The 23,825-nt window shown below is 40.6% G+C and overlaps 2 protein-coding genes across 2 annotated transcripts; both read right to left on the bottom strand.

The window, feature by feature from the left end:
* Positions 1-433: 433 nt before the first annotated feature.
* LOC129090560 (protocadherin alpha-3-like) lies at positions 434-2,824 on the bottom strand. The gene has a single exon (XM_054598207.1). The coding sequence runs from the start codon at positions 2,822-2,824 to the stop codon at positions 434-436; it is 2,391 nt and encodes a 796-aa protein (XP_054454182.1).
* Positions 2,825-14,479: 11,655 nt separating this feature from the next.
* LOC129090281 (protocadherin gamma-A11-like) lies at positions 14,480-23,286 on the bottom strand. Its single transcript, XM_054597880.1, has 2 exons — positions 20,938-23,286; positions 14,480-14,497 (listed from the first exon to the last, which is right to left on the bottom strand). Exons 1-2 carry the CDS (start codon positions 23,284-23,286, stop codon positions 14,480-14,482), a joined length of 2,367 nt encoding a protein of 788 aa, XP_054453855.1.
* Between the last annotated feature and the right edge of the window lie 539 nt (positions 23,287-23,825).

Raw genomic sequence — 23,825 nt, 5'->3', positions numbered from 1 at the left:
GTATTAGTACAAAAGCGCAAGTTCTTCAGAGAGACTAATTCTTTAAATGTGGGGAAATCTTCACGTGTTAATGAATATATATAGTTTTCAGACTACACTGAATACACCCTCCACACAGCACATACCCCACTTGCACGCAACAAACTGCGGTGCTTATTTCAGCACCATGGACAACGACAGACACAGACAGGGCTCTCGGAAGAATGAATGAGAGGCTTATTGTATGGTAACTTATTGTATGTTAACTCCAATATTGCCATTACGTGAGCCAATGTAAGAATGCACATAATCAAACAGGTTTACAAATACAGTGTGGAAAGTTATCACATAGTAATTACATTTGTAAATATGAACAAAAGGAACAGGGAGAGCCATGTTCTCAACCGAAGCCCGGGAGAATAAAATAGGACATCCAATGAAAGGTGTTGCTTTTTCATACTTTTCTTACCTTGTCGTTAGTAGGTAAAGTCTGAGTTCTGGTAAAAGTGTCTCCTCCGTTAATACTGATCAGCTCACCATCTACAGGCGGATACTGTGCGGGGAAAACCACTACGTCACTCTTCAGTGTGTCTGAGCTGAAGCACACGTCATACTGCTGAGTAGCCTTAGAGTAAGACCAGCTCCCGTCAGGGTGGGTGGTGATCATTGGGGCGCTGTACCTGCTGAAACTGCCGTCTGTCCTGTGGCATTTGACAGCTATTAAACTGATGAGGGTCAGCAGAAAGATCACCGACACCGACACAATGGAGATCAGCAGATACAGGTTTAAATCAGAGAAGCTGTCCTCCTTTATGGGCACATGTCTGAACTGAGTCTGGATGTCAGCTGTGCTTTCAACCACCACCACTTCAATAGACACAGTAGCTGACAGGGAGGGTTCTCCGTTATCAGAAACCAACACCACCAAGGGGTGAGTTTTCAGGTCATTGTCACTCATTCTCCTCTTAGTCCTGATCTCTCCGGTGCTGGTTCCGATCCGGAAGAGGTTGTTTCCTTTGGGCTCAGAGAGGTGATAGGAAAGCAGCGCATTGTATCCAGAGTCTGCGTCTACAGCCCTGATCTTTGCCACAAAGTATCCCGCTTCAGCAGAATAGGGGATGGTCTCACTGTTAACGGAGCCGTGCTCAGAATAGGGCGCGAGAATCGTGGGACTGTTGTCATTCTCATCCAGGATTAAAACGTTCACAGTCACGTTGCTGCTGAGCGGAGGAACACCAGAGTCTGTGGCCTGAACTTTAAACTGAAACGTTTTCAACTCCTCGTAGTTAAAAGACTGCAGACTGACTATGTCTCCAGTCTCTGAGTTGATGTTCACCATTGTAGATGACGGGTTACTGTTACTTTGTAAAAACGAATAGCTCACCTGACTGTTCTGGTCTACGTCAGCATCAGTGGCAGTTACTGTTTGAATAACTTCACCCACTGGGCTGTTCTCCTTCAGGTATACATTAATCCGGTTCTCTGGGAACAGAGGTGGATTATCATTTACATCAGAAATGTGTATAGAAAGTACACTCGTACTGGAGAGTGACGGCGTTCCTTTATCAGTGGCGACTATCGTGACGTTGTAGTTGGAGACGCTCTCTCTGTCCAGCGGCCCGTCAACTAACAAAGAATAATAATTTTTGTAGTTTCTTTCGAGTTTGAGTGGAACTTCATTTTTAATTAGAATGTTCACTTCACCGTTTTTCCCGCCATCCTTATCGAGGACCGACACTAGAGCAACCACGGTGCCTGGATGAGCGTCCTCTTTCACTGTGGTGTATAGTGACGTCACGGTGATCTCTGGAGCATTGTCATTCACATCAATAACTTCTACCAGCACTTTACAATGAGCAGACATCGGAGGCTGCCCTTTATCACTGGCCTCTACACGTATCTCAAAAGCCCTTTTCTCTTCAAAGTCTATATTGCCTTTTACCTTGATGACTCCCGTTTGACTTTCAATATCAAATATATCTAGTACGTGATTTTGATCTTTGCTTCTCAGTGAATACACTATCTCGCTGTTCAGGCCCTCGTCTGCATCGGTGGCGTTCACAACGATTACTACTGTGCCCAATGGCGTGTTTTCTGGAATTTTTGTTTTATACAACGTTTCGCTGAATATCGGAAGGTTGTCGTTAATGTCTAAAACATTAATAACGAGCTGCGAGGTGCCTGATTTCGGAGGACTCCCTCCATCCACAGCGGTCAGTGTCATGCTGATCACAGGCTGCGTCTCTCGGTCTAAAGCTTTCTGCAACACTAACTCAGCAGACACGCTGTCACCTGCTTTGTGCACAGCCAAAGAGAAATGTGCATTTTGGCTTAATTTGTATGTACTCACTCCGTTTCTACCCACATCTTCATCGCTTGCTTCAGATAATGCGAATTTCACCCCTGGTAACGTACTCTCTGCGATGTACAGATTTTGCAATTTGGTCGTAAACAATGGGGCATTGTCGTTAACATCTAAAATGTCTACGTCAATACGGTAAAGCTTTAAAGGGTTATTTATGACGGCTTCTACACTTACTGAGCATTTCAATTCCTCTGCGCAAAGCTCCTCTCTGTCTATTCTCTCACTGACATACAGAACACCGGTTTTTAGATTTACCTCGAAGAATTTTCTCTTTGATCCAGTAACAATTTGAAACATACGTGATTCCAAGTCCTGTGAATTAATGTTTAGATCCTTAGCGATATTTCCAATAGGAGTCCCCGGGTTTACCTCCTCTGAGACGGAATATGAGAGCTGCCCAGACACCGTTTCCCAGTAAAAATCCAGTAGTAAGAGCCCTAGATAGATCCCAAAATAGCTCCATCTACAAGGTGAAGACATATTTCTGTCCAATATGAGCAAAGCATGAATATGACTTAAAGTCACGGTCAGATCTTGCAGGAAGCACGGAAGATATCGACCGAGGTGAGCTTTGAATTTGATTGGAAAATTCTGTGTTGGTTCCACCGTCCTCGCTCTATAACAAAGACTGAAGAAATGTCCAAATAGCCTGAAAACGGGAGTGGCCTCGATGTTTCAGAGAGCAGAGCTGTATCTGATGGATCAACAGCGGCGCCACGTGGTGGAATAGACCACATGCAGAGATCGGTGAAAATTAAGGCCTAATTGTGCAGACATTTAAGCAGCCAATAGGTCACGTAATCAAAATATTGATATAATTGTATGTGCTGCCGAATATCCATACTCAAATATGAGAGCTCGGAATTAAGTTTTCACCACCATGGACAGCACACCAGAAAATGTTGTATATAAATCCTGCTCTGCCTGTCCTCATGTGTGCTGAATGTGTCAGAATTATCTTTAATATATTGAAACATGGTATAGACTCCCAAAACACACACACACACACACACACACAAAGACACACTGCATCTCGTTCTATCTCCTTCCACATTTATTTGGGCATCCTGCTCTGTAGGCAATTTCTGAATTGCACAAAGTTTAAGTATAACAAATACTTGCCATTGCAGTCATAACACATTTTGCATTTGCAAAATTGCAATAGAAAGCTGAACACCTGCCAAACATTTGAACTAGTAAAAAAAGTAATACATCTTGCCACAACATGTACATCACTCCCTTCTCATTTTGTCTTTGTTTTCTTTGTCAGCCTTGAGGGTGTTGAATAAAGTTAATTGAAGCCTTTTGTTCTGCTGTGTGCAGATCGGTGGGCCGTGGTGTATTTGGATGTTTTTTTGGGGTTTCTTCACATTTCCACAGAGGCAGTAGTCATGAGCTTATGAACGTTCCCTCGTTTGTAATCCCAGGATTAAGCCTTGGCTTCAGAAACTCCTGTCCTATTTCCATTCTGTAGGAAACATGATTTGATTTGAACATTTTAATAACCATCACTCACTGAGCCGCAATCATCCGTTAACCCAAAAATGCAATAATAATAATAGCTCACAAAAGATGACCTGTTTGCTCAATTTTACTAATGTATGGCAATGGAAATAGTATGTACTGTATACACAGAGTGTAATGCACATTCAGCTCATTTACATACACACAAGTGAACACACATAGGCTGCATGGCCCATCAGACCCAGACAGATCATGATGAAATTCAATGATTCATAGTTTATTTGTAGGTCACTGTCCATACTGTGCAAGCCGTACAGGCCTTCAGTCTGGATTATTTTCGTCGTAAAATCAACATGACGCACATGGACCACTGATGCTACAGTTTACTCAGCACTATAAAGATAATCTGTCGTTATTATACCAGGAATTCTGCTTCGTGGTCTGCTGACGCTGTGAACTCGTTTTGTAGGTTAAATGTGAACAAACCATTTAAATGTGTATTTAACCGCTTTTTTCTCCTACCCAGTCACAGAAATAATAAACATTCACAAGAGTGTATCCATTTACAACCCACAAGTAGAGCAAAGTCTGGGCCGCTTGCTGAGCGTGCCCACAAGGCCATGTGGAGGAAACACCGATTGTGATCAAATTTAATAAAAGATTAATGCCAGATACAGCTCCTCTGGGAAACATCTGCAGACGGTTCAATTAATCCATTAATAGCTCTGTATGCACTAATACAGAAACAATTCATCATCATTTTCAAACACATAGCCTTCACACAGAGACATGTTTAGTTGATTAAACAACCAGCTTATGACATAGTATTTCAGTGTTTATTTATGAACTCTGTATCCATTGATAAAAGACACATTTCCTGAGGATATGTTAATTTAGTTTTCTGAATAATTGAAAGAATAAATGTATGTTTAGAAAAATACACACTATTTAGTCCCTATACACAGGGAGCTGTGCATAATAAATCTAGTGGTTGGATACATGTGTGCCTGTTAACCTGCGTCTCTGTCTGTGGTTTGCCTAACACGTGATAAAGTTAAAATGAAAAACAGTAGGCAGCATCAAGAGCAGTGTGCTCAGAGGGGCAGAGGGAGGGGAGGGGGTGCCCTGGGACCCCTGGGTGCCCTGGGTGCCCTGGGCAGAAGCAGTGAACAGCTGTGTTTCAGGCGTGTTCGCTGCATTATTAAAGCCCAACCACCACATATAGTCCCCAAATGATCTTATATATCTCCTCCATACTAAGACTTTCATGATATCCCTTTACATAGCCATCAACTGTGTGTGTGCTTCTGAGTAAGTGTGTGTGTGTTATAAAGGTGTGTACTGTGCTGTTCATCTGTGTGTGAGTGTAGATGGGGGAAGGGTGCTATCTGAACATGCTCCAAGGCGAGTCCCTCCCCCCTTTCCTCCTCTCTCCTTCTGCACAGCTCTCTTGTCTCCATAGCAACACCATCTCAAGCACAGACATGATGCATGTGTGCACAAACACACACCCACACCCTCAGTAATGCAGAAGCATTTGGGTTTATTTTTCAAAAGACATGGGATAGAATAAAAAAGAATATGCTGCTGGATTTCCTACACACCCTTTTATCTGCTACTGTTCACTTTCACGCAGCCCTTTTATCTCACTAAACGAATCAGATCAGATTGTGACAGAAGAATAACACGCACACGCACACACACACACACACACACACACACACACAAACAAACAAACTCAAACCTCACTTGTATGCAAACCACACCAGGCTGTCCACAGTTGCTGTTGAGCTGCTCATGCATTGATAATGTAGCACTGCAGCAGCATATTCACTGTGGCGGATTCACTTTAGCAGCAGTGCTTGCTCCTTTTTCCACCCCCACAGCCCCACAGCAAGCCTGACCTTTGCATTCAGCCATGCCCAACCCACCCTCTCTGGGCCAGGGCTCTGGGGACCCCCCCCCCCCTCCCCCCTCCTGCAGTCCGCACACTACATCCTGCTTCATGTGACGCGATACTGATGTCATAGTGCAGCTTTTGTGTGGAGTAGAGCTAATTACGACACAAGGGGGCAACCTACTCCTTTTGCATGCTTCCTTCTTTACTCAGTACCAATCCTCCGGTACTATATCATGTTTTTTTTGCTTTTTCCTTACGTGTTGACGTGCTGAACCTAATTCATAGTTTCAATTTCTCTGGTGATTCTCTGAGAAACAGCTGTGCTTTGACTCATACAGCAGTTGATTTAAGTGACAGTGTGACTTGAACCACACCCAATTGCAGCAGTACATTAATGACTGAGATTCTCTGATAAAACGGATGGAGATAAAGAGGTAACAAGACTGATATATTCTAATAAAAACAGGACATAGGGAAGTGATCCCAAATGAAGTAAAAAGTGAGGGAGGAGAGGAAATGGCCCTTGGAAGATAAAGAAGTCTAAAAACAGAAAGGGGCGTAGTTGCTTTTCCATGGGACAATGACCCCCTACCATATGACATTGATATTTTATGTGTTTGCAGGATTAGGATCCCCAGCTGTGCACAGACACAAGAAGCATCCTATAGAATCCATTTCCTAGACTACTGGACTCACACTTGTATGCACACAAACAGCTACACACGAACAGCTACACAAACATATCATCCATAACATCATCTAGGATATATAAATGGGAAGAGGGAGAGAGAAAGAGAGAGATAGAGAGATGTTTGGGGAAGATGAATTACTTCTAATATTTAATCCAACTACCACTCAATCATTTATTTCCAAATCTGCGCTCCCTTCCACTGGTTTCTGGAGTAAGTAGGACAGGGGCAGGTCCAGGGAAACATGAGCCGGAACAAGATGAAAACCAGGACACAGCAATATGGAATGGAGCATGCCCAAACACACACATGCACATACCCTTGAGATAAAACTAGAGGCACACCAACACAGTGTTTACTCATATGGAAAGTAATGGCACAATACCCAAATCTCACATAATTAGTTACTCTACTGTAAAACAACAGGCAGGAGAAACGGCATGCTGTCGTGGCCAGAGTGATTGCTCTATTTGATGTTGTCATTAGCTGTCATTGCCCAGTTGAGGAGCTAGGACAGTACGATTTAGATTTTAACTTGGTCCATATGCCTAATCCTCATATTTCTATTTTTTTACGTTTTAGCCTATCTATCAATGCACCAACACTAGCCCTCATTTCCATTAAGTATAAGGACATTCATAAATGGACAGTTCACAGGTTATCTGTATTGTAAAAGGCCCTTTGTTCCTAATTTCTCAAATATCCTCATCATAATGGAGCTATGCAATTATATTTACAGTCATTGAACCTTTAACAGTGGATTTACAGTTCATGGTAAGCAATGCATCTATACAGCATGTGTCACAGTGTGCCTGTGTGGAGTTTAACTGTAGGAGGGAATCATCAGGGTTTGGGAGATTTCCATGTGGTGTGCGTGTAAGAGAGAGGTGTGTTGCCAAGAAATTGAACTGGTAAGGGAGATGAGGGAGAGAAGGACAAAAGAGAAACGTGTGTGCATAATTTTGTTGCTAAGGGAGAATGTCAGTCATTCTAATCCAGTAAACACATTGTGAAAGCAGAAGCACACTCATGGTTTAACTTTGCTGCAACAGAGCATTAATCAAGTGTCAATAAAACAGGATGTACAACAAGCTTTGGTAACAGCAAAGGTAGCACGGAAATCTGATTGGTCAGCTAGAATCACTTGACTGAAATGGACACTCTGATTGGCTCAACAGGGCCTAGAGACAAAGGCAGTGTCTGCTAGATCGCTGCCTTCACAGGGTGCACCCACAATAGATTCACTATCTCCCCTCTTGCATCCGTAGTGACGCAGATGCAGCCCCCGTCGGTGCCCCTCCCTGCACCCTCCTCCTCTTTATGAAGGACAGGACATTTCTTTTTTTCCTAATCACATCCAGACAAATGCAAAAATGATGGTTATATTTGAATAAAATACATGTATTTTCCACATCGTGAACATTCACACATTTTATACAAACATTTAAGGACACATGCTCCCTGCACACTGCCTTTTTCGCCTATTGTCTTTCTCTGTTTTCCACTCACACAAAGAAACTGCCTGACCCAAACAATTTATGTGGGATTAAGAATAAATCTATTTTTTATAGTCGGGCATGGATAACCTAGATTTGTCAATCAAACCGTTCACTGGGGAAGAGGGCGAGACTGTTTTGGGCTTTAATCAGACTGAAAAATGGGACAGGACTCACTATCCATGGATCAATATTGATACAGAAACTCAATAACAATACCAGTCAATACACTGCAACATACAGAGTGGCAACATGCTAAATAATTGAATGTATTGGCACACAGACGCACATAAGGCACAAGAGAAGCGGCATGTCCTTTCCATGTTTCGCCACCAGGGGGAGCTTTTTCACCCTGGTCTTTGTTCTCTATAGCTGTTTCCACATGCACAGCCAGACACACACTGATGTCAGAGACAGGCAATGCTTTAAAGCCATATATTAGATTAGCACGCTCACCCACTCCAAAAAAAGTGTATCAGTGGTACAGACACACTAGCAGCCTTGGTGTCTGCCACACATCTCCTCTGCCTGCGGAAATTAAAATGTCAAGTCTCCAAGATGGGGAAGGAGATGTGGATGCATCTAACAATACCTGCACATTCACATCCAGCTTGATACATATCAAAACAAAGAGGGAAAGACAGAGAGATAGTTCCATCAGACACAAATGAAGATTATGGAGAATATGCTGTTTCCTTTATAGATTCCTTTATAGTGCACAATTAAAGGTCAACTGTAAAGCAGTACATCCACACCTTGGTGTCTCATTTATATTGCCCAAGCATCAGTTAATTATACCTGTATATGTCAACATAGCCATCTGAAATGCCTATTTTTAGTTTCTTATCAGTCATGCAGTATATAATATGCAGCAGGCAGTGCACTGCAGGTGCAGGCCTGCTGCGCTAGGGCTTGGCCCATTTCTTAAAAAAAAAAAAAAAAAAAAGGGTCTGAATAATAGAGTAGAGTGCTGGCCTGCAGAGAGTGCTGGCCTGCAGAGAATCTGACATTGGAAACGGCTGAAATGGTTTTGTGAGGTTGCTCCACTTTCCACAGAAAATGAAGATAACTATTTATAAAATAATGACTTGCCTACCAATCATCTAAGCGTGGGCTCTGCTGCTGCCGGTCTCCGAGAATAGCAAACACCATCTTCCACTCTTATCAGCATCAAAACTTAAACAGCTACATGGACATCGCCTTAGCATGTGTAGCAGCAGAATCTTCTTATAATGGGGTGAGGGTGGCAAGTGCACCATGAATGTACATTATAGCTTAATAATAATAATAATACTTTAATTTTATATAGCGCTTTTCTAGATACCCAAAGATGCTTTACATAGGGTGAAGACAAACAAAACAAAAAAAAAAAGAACACAAAGGAGCAAACAAAACAAACAAACAGAACATTTAAAAAAAAAAGAAAACTGGAGAAGCTGTATGTGTTTGGTTTTTGGTTGGTGTGTGCTTGTGATAAAGAGAGAGGTACAGGGAGTATACACTCAGTTACCAGTTTATTAAGTACACCTGGCTAAAACTAATACACAGATGCAACAGCCCTGCTATAAATCCTGCCTTCATGATGATTATAATTTTCAGTTTTGGTGAAAATATGTGTTGCTTGATCTTGAATACTTTCAGGTGCTGTTGAACTACATTGCATTATTTGGTATAATACAAAACAACAGCATCCAAATTCATAGAAATAAAAATAACATGGAGACTGGACATTAGCTTGAAATATAAGTGTGAGTGGCATCCACGTTTACTCTGTGTGCGGTTGCCTTTTCAAAGCTACCCTTCATGGCATCATTAAGATGATTCCACCTAATTGCATTAGAGAAGCAACATAGTAGAATTATTGCTTTAAACACAGAAGCCTTAATCCAGGACAACTGGGAATACTGACATTTGTGACAGGAGGTTCCTATTTTAAGCACCTGGAGGAACACAATGTTTTCTGATTTCAAAGCCTTCGGAAACCAGATATTTAATTTCCACACAGTGCATGGAGATCTGCTGGTTCCACAAAGGTAATACATTACATTGTACAGGTGTTTCTATTTTACTGGTCTCTCACTTTAATTTCTTTCTTATACTTCATACATATATCTTTGCTCCATAAGAAGTGCTGTCAGCACAGTCTACTACTCCAGTTCTTAGTTAGAGGACAAAGCAAAGTGAATCCGGATTAAGCTGAACATTAGGGAGTAAACAAGGGTTTAGGGAACAATTATACTCCAGTCTACTCAATTTAAGCCGGTTCTCACTTCATTATCTGTAATGTGATGCATAGATTATCTTGCCCAGTGTCTACTGTGGACGATTCAGTTAAGTTGTCCATGGTAAATAAAGTTTTCCTATTCAATGTATCACGTAGCTTCTGATCTTGTTATCTGCTAAACCCCACTGATCTCTAAAGCTTCAGACTAAACACAGAAAAGAATGTTGTGACATTAACAGAATTGCACTGAAACCTGGACTGTAAGTCCGAAACGACATTGACATGACAGTGACTCAGACAGATTGCAACTACAAGTACATCATAAATGTCAAGTCACCACAAGATCAATACAATGGAATTAAGCATTCATTCATTGCTATAACTGCCATTACTCTGACAGTGCAAGTGTAAATTGATTAGCCAATCACAGTGAAGTTGCCACATGCATTAATATGACCAAAACTAATGTTAAAATGCAGGAAAAGCCACCATCAGAAAGAGAGCATCTTATTTAAATCATATTTGAAAATCATGACAAGAGAGCAGGCCTGAAAACTAGTGTTGAGTTTAATTTATAAATAAACAAGCATCATCCCCTGATATGTGGAGGCACCTTCAAATCAAATAATTACAAATAAGATGTATTGTAAAGGTGGCCATCGAATTGTGCTTGAATCCCAAAATGATAAAGCAGTCAATAATTATCAATTGAACCACGTCTAAGTACTGCAATACTATAAGTGTTTCTTGAAAACAATATGTAATTGTCAATAGTAATCAAGGTCACTAATAGTGAGGCCTCACATTGACACACAAACAGAAGCCACAACATTAGGCCTAAGGCGATACATCAGGAAACCAGCAAAGCCGCATCTTTTAATGAAACATGACGAGATAAGCACTGTCAATAAAGAGTCAGCTAAAAATACACAACATGTATCATAATAGTGCATGTGATGCAAGTTGATCCTAGTTGCCTAGTGCATTGAGCATACAATCAAATTAACCAACGTGAAGAGCAATATTGCAACCAGTGAAACTAAAACACTATCAGCCTTATTTTACAGAAAGCATATTTTCAGAGAAGTCCTTGTCTGATTATGAAAAGGACAGGACCATGTGTAGTTGTTTTATACAGTATGACAAACAGACCAACACTGTGACCAAAAGGCACACGAACATTATCCAAAAAAACAACAACCCTACTCTTACCTGAAACAGTAATTTTCCTTTCTGCATCCCTCATAAAACTCAACAAGAACTAAACAAATGTTGTCTAATTGTAATACTAGTTAGAATACATTAAAAAAAAGTGTCACTCTTCCTTGTGTCCACACCGACATACACTCTTTAAGTATGATAATCCACAGACACATTAGTAAGGAAAATGAAGTACCAATTACAACGCCTTTTTTTTTTAGATTTTTCAATATAAAACTATGCCTTTTCATTATGTCTGAGAGTTCTCACGTAGAAAATGAAGTAGCCAATCACAATTGTTAAAGCCAAGTCACTTCAACAACAAATAACTGAAATAGACACTCTGGGTTCATATATGACACACAAGTACACAGTAGCAGAGGATAGGTTCAAATTATTTCGTTGTTGGCTCCAGGACTGATGCTGTGAAGAGCCTGACTAAGGTTTGGTAGTGTGTCCTGTCTCTCCCCTTTACTGCTGTCATTAGACTGAGAGAAAGAGGAAGGTGCCCTGACATTTTCAGCTCTACTCACAGATCCAGGTTATACAGAGAGAGGATGTAGTGCAGAGAGGAGAGGCTGTCTCTGTTGTCAGAAAGAGAAAAGAAAAAGGAGGGAGCTTGATAGATTGAAGGCAAATGGACAAAGCTATGTTTACCAATAGTAATTGGCAACTAAACTAAGAATAAAAGACCTATATGAAAAAGATTGGTTGGAACGTAACACAACCTCCAAAATCTGTCAGCCATTTTCTATCAGCTTGTAATTACATGAAGAGACAGGAGGGGGCATAATAGAGAGTACAAGCTAGAGGAAATCAGGAATGCGTGGGATGAGGACAGAGATGAAGAAAATCAGAAAGAGATTCTTTGGTAAGAATGAGATAGAAGAAGAAGATTTGAGAACAAAGAAATGGACTGAAGAAACAAGCAAATGATAAGAAACCAGTAGAGGGTAAAAATTAGAAGGAAAGCACACCAGGCTGGAGCAAAGTGGGGTATAGTGATCACGAGAACAAAGGCAGAGGAAGAAGGAGAGAGGGAGTCAGTCGGTGGGAGGAGAGAGTGGGATATGAGTCAGGCTTACAGCATTAACACTCATCTTGCACACCCATGTCTCATTGTTTTATTCATGCACTGCAACCACAAAATAAGATGGCGGGAAACATGGAAGAATATTTAGCGATCGGTACACATGTAAACATACACAGCTCAAGTGTATGTGGTGACATGGAGTCACATAACCATACATTCCAAATGTTATGATAGAAGAATAGCTCTAACCCTAAATGCCAAAGACCCTGTTTTAATTTTTCATGACAGATGGTTCGCCTTAAAATAAACACAGCAAGCCAACCCACTGTGCCGAGCAGCTCACTGGTTCACACTCCAGAGGATGACCAGAAGGAGCCAAATGAGGCTCAAACCATTTTAAAAAATAACAAGAAAATGGAAAAGACGTTTCAGGCTATAGCTTTCAATAAGTGTTAAAATACGTCTTTCTCTCTGTATCTACATAATCATATTCAATGTCATGTAATCAAGTACACTTGATGTCAGCATACAGGCTCCCTGTGCACCCCCAAAAGACCATGCAATGAATTATATTTTTCTAAATGAAATACTGACTACATTGTCCTGTTTTAATAGAAACGGATGTTTTGGTTATATATTATCTCAATATATAACCAAAGAGACATGCTCATGCATTAATATGACCAAAACTAATGTTAAAATGCAGGAAAAGCCACCATCAGAAAGAGAGCATCTTATATAAATCATATTTGAAAATCGTGACAAGAGAGCAGGCCTGAAAACTAGTGTTATGTTTAATTCCACAACAAGCATCATCCCCTGACATGTGGAGGCACCTTCAAATCAAATAATTACAAATAAGATGTATTGTAAAGGTGGCCATCGAATTGTGCTTGAATCCCAAAATGATAAAGTAGTAAATAATTATCAATTGACAAACAGACCAACACTGTGACCAAAAGGCACACGAACATTAACCAAAAAAACAACAACACTACTCTTACCTGAAACAGTAATTTACCTTTCTGCATCCCTCATAAAACTCAACAAGAACTAAACAAATGTTGTCTAATTGTAATACTAGTTAGAATACATTAAAAAAAGTGTCACTCTTCCTTGTGTCCACACCGACATACACTCTTTAAGTATGATAATCCACAGACACATTAGTAAGGAAAATGAAGTACCAATTACAATGCCTTTTTTTAGATTTTTCAATATAAAACTATGCCTTGTCATTATGTCTGAGAGTTCTCACGCAGCAAATGAAGTAGCCAATCACAATTGTTAAAGCCAAAGAGACATGCTCAGAATTACATATACATTATTTTAGTTAAAGCCTTTTAACTGTCGAGACACATAAACCACAGAAAACAGCCTGTAACTGTTTTCCAGTGGAATATTGCCATAAAAAAATGATAATATAATAAGATAACAAAAAGAAAAAGACAAGTCAACATTACTATGTTGTGGCTACATTGAAGAAGTCATAAAAACACGTGAGCATGACGATACAGCTTTATTGTTGTGAAAACCCCAAAACACAGTGTTCAGAGAAATTAAAACGCACTTGCTAAAAACATGGCAAAGCAATTACCCAAGATGCTTAGTGAGGGGAAATAGCAAGAGGGGGAAGAGGCACCCTGCAGCTAGAGACTAGATCCATCTAATAGCAAACATCTGATCCCATCCATTTCTGCATGGCCAGAAATGAATACAACATATGGTATTTAATCAGACAAGTGTGTAGCAACTGTGGCCTTTTACCCCATCTACTATAGCAGTGCAGGGATACTGCTATAAGAAGGCAATCCTCTTATTAAGGCTACATCCAATGTCTAAACAGCTGACTCTGGATTTCCCTCACCCATTCATACATTCTATTAATCAGAGATCACAACCCCATCCCATAATTCTAGATCAAAGGACACTGGATGCTTTTACGTTTACACAGGATGACCATAAATGAGGCTTTCAAGCAACTGTGTCTTCACTTGTTTCCCCCTTAATAGCTGTCTGTCTTGCGCAGGCTGCTCAGTCGGTTCAATCCTGCAGGCATGCACTGATGACCTAAGCACAGCAGTAGATGTTGTGGCTGTATGAGCACCGATGCCAAGTGCAGGGCAGACCTACATCTGTTCTGATCTCTGTTGATTCAGAAAATAAACTACTATTTAAACATAGCATACCTAACAATACCTTAACAAAGCTATCGGTTATTGGTTGTTACATCAGACAGACAGATGCGTTTTTCTTTTATTGTATTAATCATATAATCACAGGTGAATTAAAACATTAAGATATGTGTTCATTCAAAAATAAAACAAGAAAACACATTGGCATAATGCAGCACCCTAAGCTTAGCTCATATTATCCAGCATTGATTTAAAATGACACATGAAGACAGTGCGTGCAAATTGTTTTAATTAATGCAATGTTATTAATGCTCATAGAAATAGACCCATTCCCATATAGTGAGGCCTTGATTCAGCTGCAGTGGAGTGATACTAAAAAAAACGAGCGTAGAAAGGTCCAACCTATAGGACTCATCCATGCAGCCATGAGTCAATGGACTGAGAGTAATGATGCTGCTTATATAACGAGTGGTGGAGAGGAGAAAGGGTCAGCACTGCTCACACAATACCAGGCACGGAAGAGATAGGAGCAAGACAGAAAAGTAATCAAAAATATTTACTATTTGTGTATGAGCTATAATACAAAGATAACCCGGTCAGACCTGCTGGACAAACTCACAAATAAGATGCTTCCTTTGTCAACATGGAAGAACTAGGTTTGACCCATATACTTAAGAATAGTGACTATAGCCTGAGCCAATTCACTTCAAAGCCACACATGGCTCTGAACCAGTCTCGTCATGTTCTAGGACAAATGACAAGAGCAAAAGGAGCTGTGCCAGGGAGTCTTGGCCCACGGCAGTGAATGCAGCTCACAGTGCAATATTTGCCCCACTCACTCTGACTTAGCCCCGTTAACACAAAGGCACGTTGAGTTGTTACCAGTTTAAAGTCATTGTCAAACAGTCACAATTCAAAAAAATCTTGTTTTCTGCACGGTAGAAATGTCAGTGTCACACATTATAGATAAAAACTGGTATCAATTCACATAAAAATGCAGATTTTTAATCTTTGATATATCAGACTTCAAGCTAAAGTCACAAAATATAAATTCTTTAATACTGTGAAACTGTTATTTACAGTTAGTCTAACTCAATATAGAGAAGAGTCATTTTACTTTTTCAAACCCTTTTCTGCCACTCAGCGATGTCCAAAGCACAGCACTATGGACAAACTGCTTATTGACCAAATACTCTATAAGCTGCACTGCAGCAGTGCCTGTCCTTGCTGACATTCACATAACAACCTCCTGATTCAACAACACCAAAATCACCTGAATGGTACACAAAAGGGCAAGCTGATGGAAACACACACACAGGCTCACCAATGCACAAACACACACCGAGTGTACGGATAACAAACTGTTCAGCTGGATATGGACAGCATGCAGTTTATGTGGAATAATACAATATAACCTAAAACAGCAGAGATTTATTCAACTAATCAACACAATGCCTATATAATGTCAACAACCAAACCTCATCAGCTTGATTAGTGAAAAATAACTCTAGTCAGCCTTTTCAACTGTACGTGAGTGGTGATTATAATCAATACTTGGTGACACAGAAATGCGTCCTAGCACTCTGAGTTAACCCAGTATGGTTATATGTTAATAGATGTCAGAACAGAATGATAGAAATCTAGAAAGACAGATCTAATTGACATTGTTTAAGTACTGTGTTGTGGACCTCAATGCGGTTTGTGTGCTCTGCCAGAGCTTAAGCTGATCCTCATTCTCCTTTTCTCTTTAAATATAGTGCTGATGGGGGGAATGTTGCAGGTAAACATTATGTCCGTGGCTTACCTGCCTCTACTTTTCAGCTTTATCACATTTTTAAATCATAGTGCTTGCTAACAATTATTGAATGCCTGTTATTGTTTTTCCTGATTGGCAACTGCAAAGAAGACTGGAAAAGAGAGCGAAAAGGGATATAATCTAATAGTGAAGTGATGGGAGGGCTTATCTCAGTGACTATAAATGACTTACAATTATTGACCTCATGGAACAAGGGAGAGCATGGTAGACACTAGATAGACATTAAAAGTAAGAGGTTTCACTCAAAGGCAGAGGAAAGTAGTATTTAGAGACTTGTAGTTTTCAAAGCAAGACACTAGAGAGCAGGGAACAGATATAATAAAATAGTTCAAACTAGCATCTTGGCTAGATTAATTTAATGGATACAGTATACTGAGCAAGACACAATGAGCAGTGGGACACAGAAGATAAAATAACTCCAGCATTAACCAGCTACATAACCTGTGTAATCACATACCTAGTGACATGGGTCAGCTGGGGTTATTGTTTGGTCTATGTTGCATGTTGGCAGCTGATTTCTGTACTCTGTATCATCTCAAAGGTGAAAGTTAGGTCTGGGATAGAGGATGAAAGCTGTTTGGGACAGTCTTTCTGTTTATAAAACATAAAAGAATTTACTCAGAATAATGTCTGAAGTTCTGAAAAAAGCCACGTCCTTATTATAAGAATTATTTTCAGTCAAGACAGGACATCTGATTTTTGATATGATTGTCTCACAGTGGATGTGTCTTTCTTTTTCTTTGCAAGTCACTATATCACCAACAGGAACATGCTCTGCTTGTTCTCTATTTTCTTCCAGCCCCCTTTCTTCTGTGAGAGTGTCTTTCAGTAAAGTGGATTAGGCATTTGTGAGTGTGTGCAATGTGTGTGCACATGTGAAGTGTCAACATGAAGATAGTAGCTGTTTTCGTTGTACGCTCCTGTGTGTATGAATTAGATTAACATCACTGCTGCTGACCTCAATGTGAGATGCACCATCCTTCAACAAAGCTGGAGCAATAAGAGAGAGTGTGCCCTACTGACACACAACAGCACATGCACCATCCACAGCCCCAACCCTACAGGCATGAGGCATGGCAACACAGAGCTAAAGAGCATGTGGCAGAACGAGAGAGGAGATCGACTACAGAAAGAAATAGACAGAAAATGATATGGAGACAGAAAAGGGTGGCATATGAAAGGGGAAACGAAGGACAGAGACATATAAGCGGGAAAAGGAAGCCAAGAGTAGGATGGGGGAGGGGAAAACTGAGAGTGATATCAATATGGAGGGAGGGAAGAAGGAGAGAAATAGTGAGGAGGCAGAGAGGGAAGCTGCAAAAATGGAGAAAGGAAAAGCAGGCCACTACATGAAACAGAACCGAGAGAGAAGCAGCGATGTCTTATAGAGTTGCATTCATATTGCAGTATCTTACAAAAAAACAGAACACATTTTGAGAGGTTAACATAAAATGTGTGTATAGTGGTAAAGGAGCTGGATAGAGAAAAAGTCAAAAAGCAAAGGCAAGAGTGGAACGCAAGGAGAAGTGTTTGCTTGGGAGAAAGTTGTCAGCATTTTTGTATGTGTAAATGAAGAAGAGCAGCCACATATTAATATGAAGCCATTTCTCTCAAGCTGCTGACATAACAGTCCAGTAACCACAGTCTTACTGTAACAGCTGTGTCTCCTGCATCTCTGACATTCAGCTTGTTCCCTTGCCCTATCACCCTCTGACACTGAATACGGATTAATGAGGAGAATGTTCTCCCCCACTTAACAAAGACAACATACACAGACGTACAAAACTCAAGGGTCATTGCACTATGAATGATTTTTAGTGAAGACACTCAGCATGCAAACACAATTGCACAGATCTGCACAGCCAGCCAGGCAGACAGACAACGCTACTGGAGCAAGCAGCCACACCCCCGCCAAAGAGAGCATGCAGAACCAAAATGTACGAATATACAATGAGAGACATGCTGTATTTATTAGTTTATAGTCTCCTGTTGAACAGTAATGTTTGAAATCAAGATAATCACAACAGAGGGGCATTTTGAAAATGTAGCTGCTGTCCTGTGTTGATTGCTCCAACATCTACCTGGTGTCAACAAGACAAAAACGATTTGCATATTCAAACATTATGTGTTGATTCATCAGAATCCCTGTGTGCTTGTGTTCTGAATGCAGCTCATGAACCTACTTGTAATTCATCAACTCCTCTCTCATCTGCTTCTCTCTCCCCCAAAATAACATGGCAAAGTAACCAGCTCACTATGTAACAAGAGATTTTTTTTGTGGTCCACCAAAAATCACTCTGCACTTTTTAGGTTTAATGAGATGCACTCATTTTTAATCACATCAATAAATCTTTTCTGGGCATCTGCTGTCCAGGCACAGCTTAGCACTGCTGCTGTACTGCAAAACACATGATGGCTCACACACTTTAATCTCACACACAAACAAGTGCACATGAAATATGCACACATACGCACAGACAGACAGACAGTCATCGCTATCTAGCAGAGCACTGAATATAACTGGACAGAGGAAGTGCAGAGAAAATGTGTTCAGTCGTTACTTCACGAAGCCGAGCTGCTGCCTTACACTGAACATGAGCTGATGCTTTTCCTTCTTGCATTCATTCTGCTTCCTGCTATATTTCACATGCTGTTTAGCGGGGCAGAGTATTCCCTCAGGTTTCAACAAAGACACATTTAATTACAGATAAAAATATGTTTTTTTCTGAGAGTAATTTATAGGGAGTACATTTTAAGTTTGACCCAGTTGTTTGAGAGAAAAGATTATCTCCATACTATAAAATATCTAATTAGAAGCTCAAGTATTCTCGCCTTCACTATTGCTTCGATATCTGCACCATCTGTTTTCTGATTTAGAATGGAGATGTCACTGATATAATCCATGTGCTTCTATCTAAATAAACCGATTTTCATTAAATATTGTGAGATATCTATAGAGGAGCCGTACAAAAGCCACTTCCCCTCCCCCCTCCTCTACCGCTCTCTCCATCCCTCCCTCCCTCTTCCGCTGCTGTTGCTAAGACAGCTGAGCACATGCTGGTCTGTGGAAACCAGTAGACATAGAGGTGGATCTCCTCGTGTGTTGCTATGGGCAACACACAGTGTTCGAATATCAGCCCAGAAGCCGAGCAAGCAGACAACACACGTGATAAAATATGACCTATTTTTTAGTAAATCAAAAGGGATCAGTTGCACAGAAGCTAGTGTGTATGATATATATACAAAAAACTGTGTAGACCTACATTATTTTACATTGCAATCTAGTATATTTCCAAAGCACATGAAGCCAATCAAATGAAAATAGTAAAAATGAATATTGCTTGCTGCTTTGCGGTCCTGCAATGAGTGAAGATCCCTGCTGAAGCAAATCGCCCCAGCCCCACCTGACTGGCTGTACATTGTGATTCACTGCACACCAGCCACAGGCTCCCTCTCTTCCCCTCTCTCTGTCGTAGCTGCAGCCATTCATGGACCACTGAATCACCTCAACTACATCAGCAAGCATAGACCTCAAGTAACTCTGTTAGCCATTCCGTCACTCACTTTACACACACACAATAACCCGAAGGCACATAGAGGGGGAAAAAAACCTAAATATGTGTAAAAGCATGTGAAACACTGACAACAGTTTATCTGTACTCTTCTGATGAATAGTTACATGTATTTTTTCATATGACTACATTATATGAATATCGAGGTACTGAAAAACATTACATCTGATGCAGCGGCTCCAATGATGCAGATATTTGGAAAAGCTTCAGAACTCGTTACAGAAACCATCTTTATTGCTTGAAAATGAGACTTCTGATGTTTTAAGGTTAAGCTCAGCTAAATTAGTGGTTACTGGATTAGACGAAACAACTATAAACAGAGTCTTTCCCTATTTCACAAGGTTTAACCACAATTTGCTTAAATTATTCATTTATGTTTCCCAGACAGTTTATAAACTACTATCACACTGCTAAGCATGGCCTGAAATGGACGCATTACAGTTCAAACGGTCAGTCAAAGTTGGTCAGTGCACTGAATACAAAGCTCTCAAAGGTCTGGAAAAAGTCAGGTGTGATCATATACTAAACAATCACAGTCTGGAGGCTTTCATTTCCTTGAGGAAAAAAGGAAGATGTTTACTTTGGTTCTCATGTTTGAGAAAGCAACTGTGTCTTCAGTATCACAAGAAAGAGTACATTTCTATTTACAGACACATCTTCATCCTAAAAGCTAAATTGACCAATATTTCCCAACAATCCACAAGATCCTTTTTTTACATAGCATATGAATTTAATTTGTAAGTTCACAGGGACAACACAGCATTGAGGTACAAACGCAGCATACTAACTGGAGTCCCATGTGTTATTTATAAATCTGTTACACTATAAGCTGTGTGAGAACCAACCGTACAACCAGCTGTTAACCAACAACTCAATCTTGCAGTCACATAACACACAACCTCCTCATTACCCTCACTGATACATTATATGCCAGTAACATCCAACTGTTCTGAATAGGTGGTGAGATTTGCTAGTTTTGGCACATTTGAATAATTAGGTTTTACATCTCACCTATCACCAGCATTAATACCAGAACTGCCTCGAGATGAAGTGATCTTTCTTACCTCTCCAGGTGTCCTCCTGTCAGGGAGCATTAGAGTGTTCGCATGGCTGCCCGGGACTATAGTAGATCCTACACTCATTCTGGGTCCCACTAACATGTAGCGTTTTTCTCCAGATCTGTACTGGATGCTGTGACACAGTGTCCCGTCATAATTAGTCTCTTGTAGGTATTTAGAAGTATACTCTGTGGATTTAGAGCACTGCATTGCAATCAGCACGATGATACTGATGAGAAAAAGTGTTGAGACTGAGCCCAAAGTTATCATCAGGTAAAAAGTCACATTACTGTCCTCATCATCCTTTGTTGCACTTTTAACATCAGAAGCAGCAAAAGCCTCTTTGGGCTCCACAACTTTGACCATCACAGTAGCTGTTGCTGAGAGTGAGACGTTCCCATTGTCTTTCACCAGTATGACCAGTTTATGCTCAGCCTCGTCTGTCTCTGTGAATGAGCGAAGTGTTCTGATCCGTCCTGTATAGCGGTCCAAACCAAAGAGACTGTGGTCAGTAACTTCCTGCAGTGAAAACAGTAACCAGCCGTTATATCCTATATCAGCGTCATAGGCTCTGACTTTAGTCACCAGGTGTCCTGCGTTCACATTGCGGGGAATCTCCTCCACACCTTCAGCAGAACCGTTAGAGCTGACTGGATACAGGATGACTGGAGCGTTGTCGTTCTGATCCAGAATGAACACGTTCACTGTGACGTTGCTGCTCAGTGACGGAGTTCCAGAATCTGAGGCAACAACTTGGAACTGGAACGTTTTCAGGGTTTCAAAGTCAAAACTTTTAAGGGCCAAAATATTTCCATTATTAGAGTTTATGTTGAGAAATGATGTAATTATTTTGTTTTCATTACCATTTCTCATAATGTTGTATGATATGAGAGCATTATCACCCTCATCACAATCATAAGCACTCACTGAAAATAAAGAGGCTCCTGCAACATTGTTCTCAACAACATAAAAAGTATACGGATTTGTTGAAAACTCTGGACTGTTATCATTCACATCTGATACAGTGACACTAATTGTCTTATGAGATGACAACGGTTGTTCCCCAGCATCTTTACCAGTTATTGTTATATCATACTTGGACTGATGCTCTCTATCCAGCAGAGATTTGGTGACTATTGAGTACATATTGTCTTGTATAGATGGCGTTAATGTAAAAGGTACATCATCACTGATGTAACAGATTACCTTTCCATTCAAACCTGAATCATTATCGGTCACACTTATCAACGCTACTGTTGTTCCAGGTTTAGAGTCCTCAGGAATTGCCCTTGAAAAGGATGTCACCTCAATCTCAGGTGCGTTGTCATTCAGGTCCACAATAGTAATTACAACACTTTTTTCTGTTGCTAGGGGAACTGGTCCTTTATCGGAAGCTTTAATGTCAATTTCATACCTGTCTTTAGCTTCAAAATCTATCAATCCTTTAACAATAATTTCACCGGTATTAGCGTCCACTTCAAAAAGTTTACGTAATTTATTATTTACATTATTGCCAAATGAATAGACCACCTCCCCATTTAAGCCATCATCTAAATCAGTGGCGTTTACTTGCATGATAGTTGTGCCAATGGGTGAATTTTCCTTCAGCACCGCAGCATATGATTCTTTGGCAAATACCGGCATATTGTCATTTACATCCAAAACACTAACGATGATTCTCATGGTTCCTGATTTAGCAGGCTTTCCTCCATCAACAGCTGTCAGAAGTAACCTATGACTTCTTGCAGTTTCTTTATCCAGCGATTTATGCAAATACAAAACAGGAATTTTCCCATCCTCTCCTCTATCTTTCACCTCCAGGCGAAAATGATCATTTTGACTGAGCTTATACAGTTGTATAGAATACATGTCACTGTCTGGATCATGGGCACCTTGTAGTTGAAATCGCGCACCAGGTAAAGCAGACTCTGATATCTCTAAATGCGTCTCGTTTTCAGAGAAGGTGGGAGAGTGGTCGTTTACGTCCAAAACCTCAATAGCGACGTAATGCACCTCTAACGGATTCTCCAGCACAGTCTTTATGTTGATAATGCAGGTACTGATCCGTTCGCATACTTCTTCTCGGTCAATTTTTCGGTTAACATGTAAGATGCCATTATTGTTCAGTTGGAACAAGGGTTCGGTCGATCCAGAGACGATGCGAAATCCTCTCGCATTCAAAGCGCTGGTATCCAGCCCCAAATCTTTAGCGATATTCCCAACAACAGCACCCGCAGTCAGCTCCTCGGGAATCGAGTATCGTAGCTGTGCCGAAGTGCGATTTAAAGTAAGAATCAAACAAAGACTGAGAACGACCAGGCGCTCCAACCACGCTCTGCATCCTCGTCGTGCCATGTTGGATTAAAAAAAAAACAAAAAAAAAAAACGAAGGTTTGAAATAAAAAAAGTGACTCTACACAGGAACACACATTGTGAAAAAAAAAAAAAAAGTCCCAAATATTCCAATATTCGACAATTGTTGGTGAACGATTAAAACGTGTGAAGCCGTTGCCCTCAAGCACAAGTGCGCCTTGTCGCGAAACACCACTGAACTACTGACGCACACAGGATGTTCAACCGAGAGTCGTTCACGTTCACAAGCAGTGACACCATGCGAGCCGACATGACAATGCAAACACACTTTAAATTGAAAATGATTATTATGTGACGTATTTTGTGGTTAAACATTCGTATTGCCTGATGAGAATGAGAGCATGAAAGGAGAAATATAGTGCACTCCTTAATGGAATGGACAGGCAATATAGCATAATTCCACGGGATATAGATAGGTATCATTACTTCTATTAATCGGCTATATACATTGTGCTTACCTCACCAGGTGTCCTCCTGTCAGGGAGCATTAGAGTGTTCGCATGGCTGCCCGGGACTATAGT

This window comes from Anoplopoma fimbria, chromosome 4 (assembly GCF_027596085.1).
Source record: "Anoplopoma fimbria isolate UVic2021 breed Golden Eagle Sablefish chromosome 4, Afim_UVic_2022, whole genome shotgun sequence".
NCBI classification, from domain to species: domain Eukaryota; kingdom Metazoa; phylum Chordata; class Actinopteri; order Perciformes; family Anoplopomatidae; genus Anoplopoma; species Anoplopoma fimbria.
This window is presented reverse-complemented; position numbering and strand designations above follow the sequence as displayed.

What these genes read in the sequence shown, in the direction of transcription:
- LOC129090281 (XM_054597880.1), bottom strand. Translation starts at nt 23,286, where the DNA reads ATGGCACGACGAGGATGCAGAGCGTGGTTGGAGCGCCTGGTCGTTCTC.
- LOC129090560 (XM_054598207.1), bottom strand. Translation starts at nt 2,824, where the DNA reads ATGTCTTCACCTTGTAGATGGAGCTATTTTGGGATCTATCTAGGGCTC.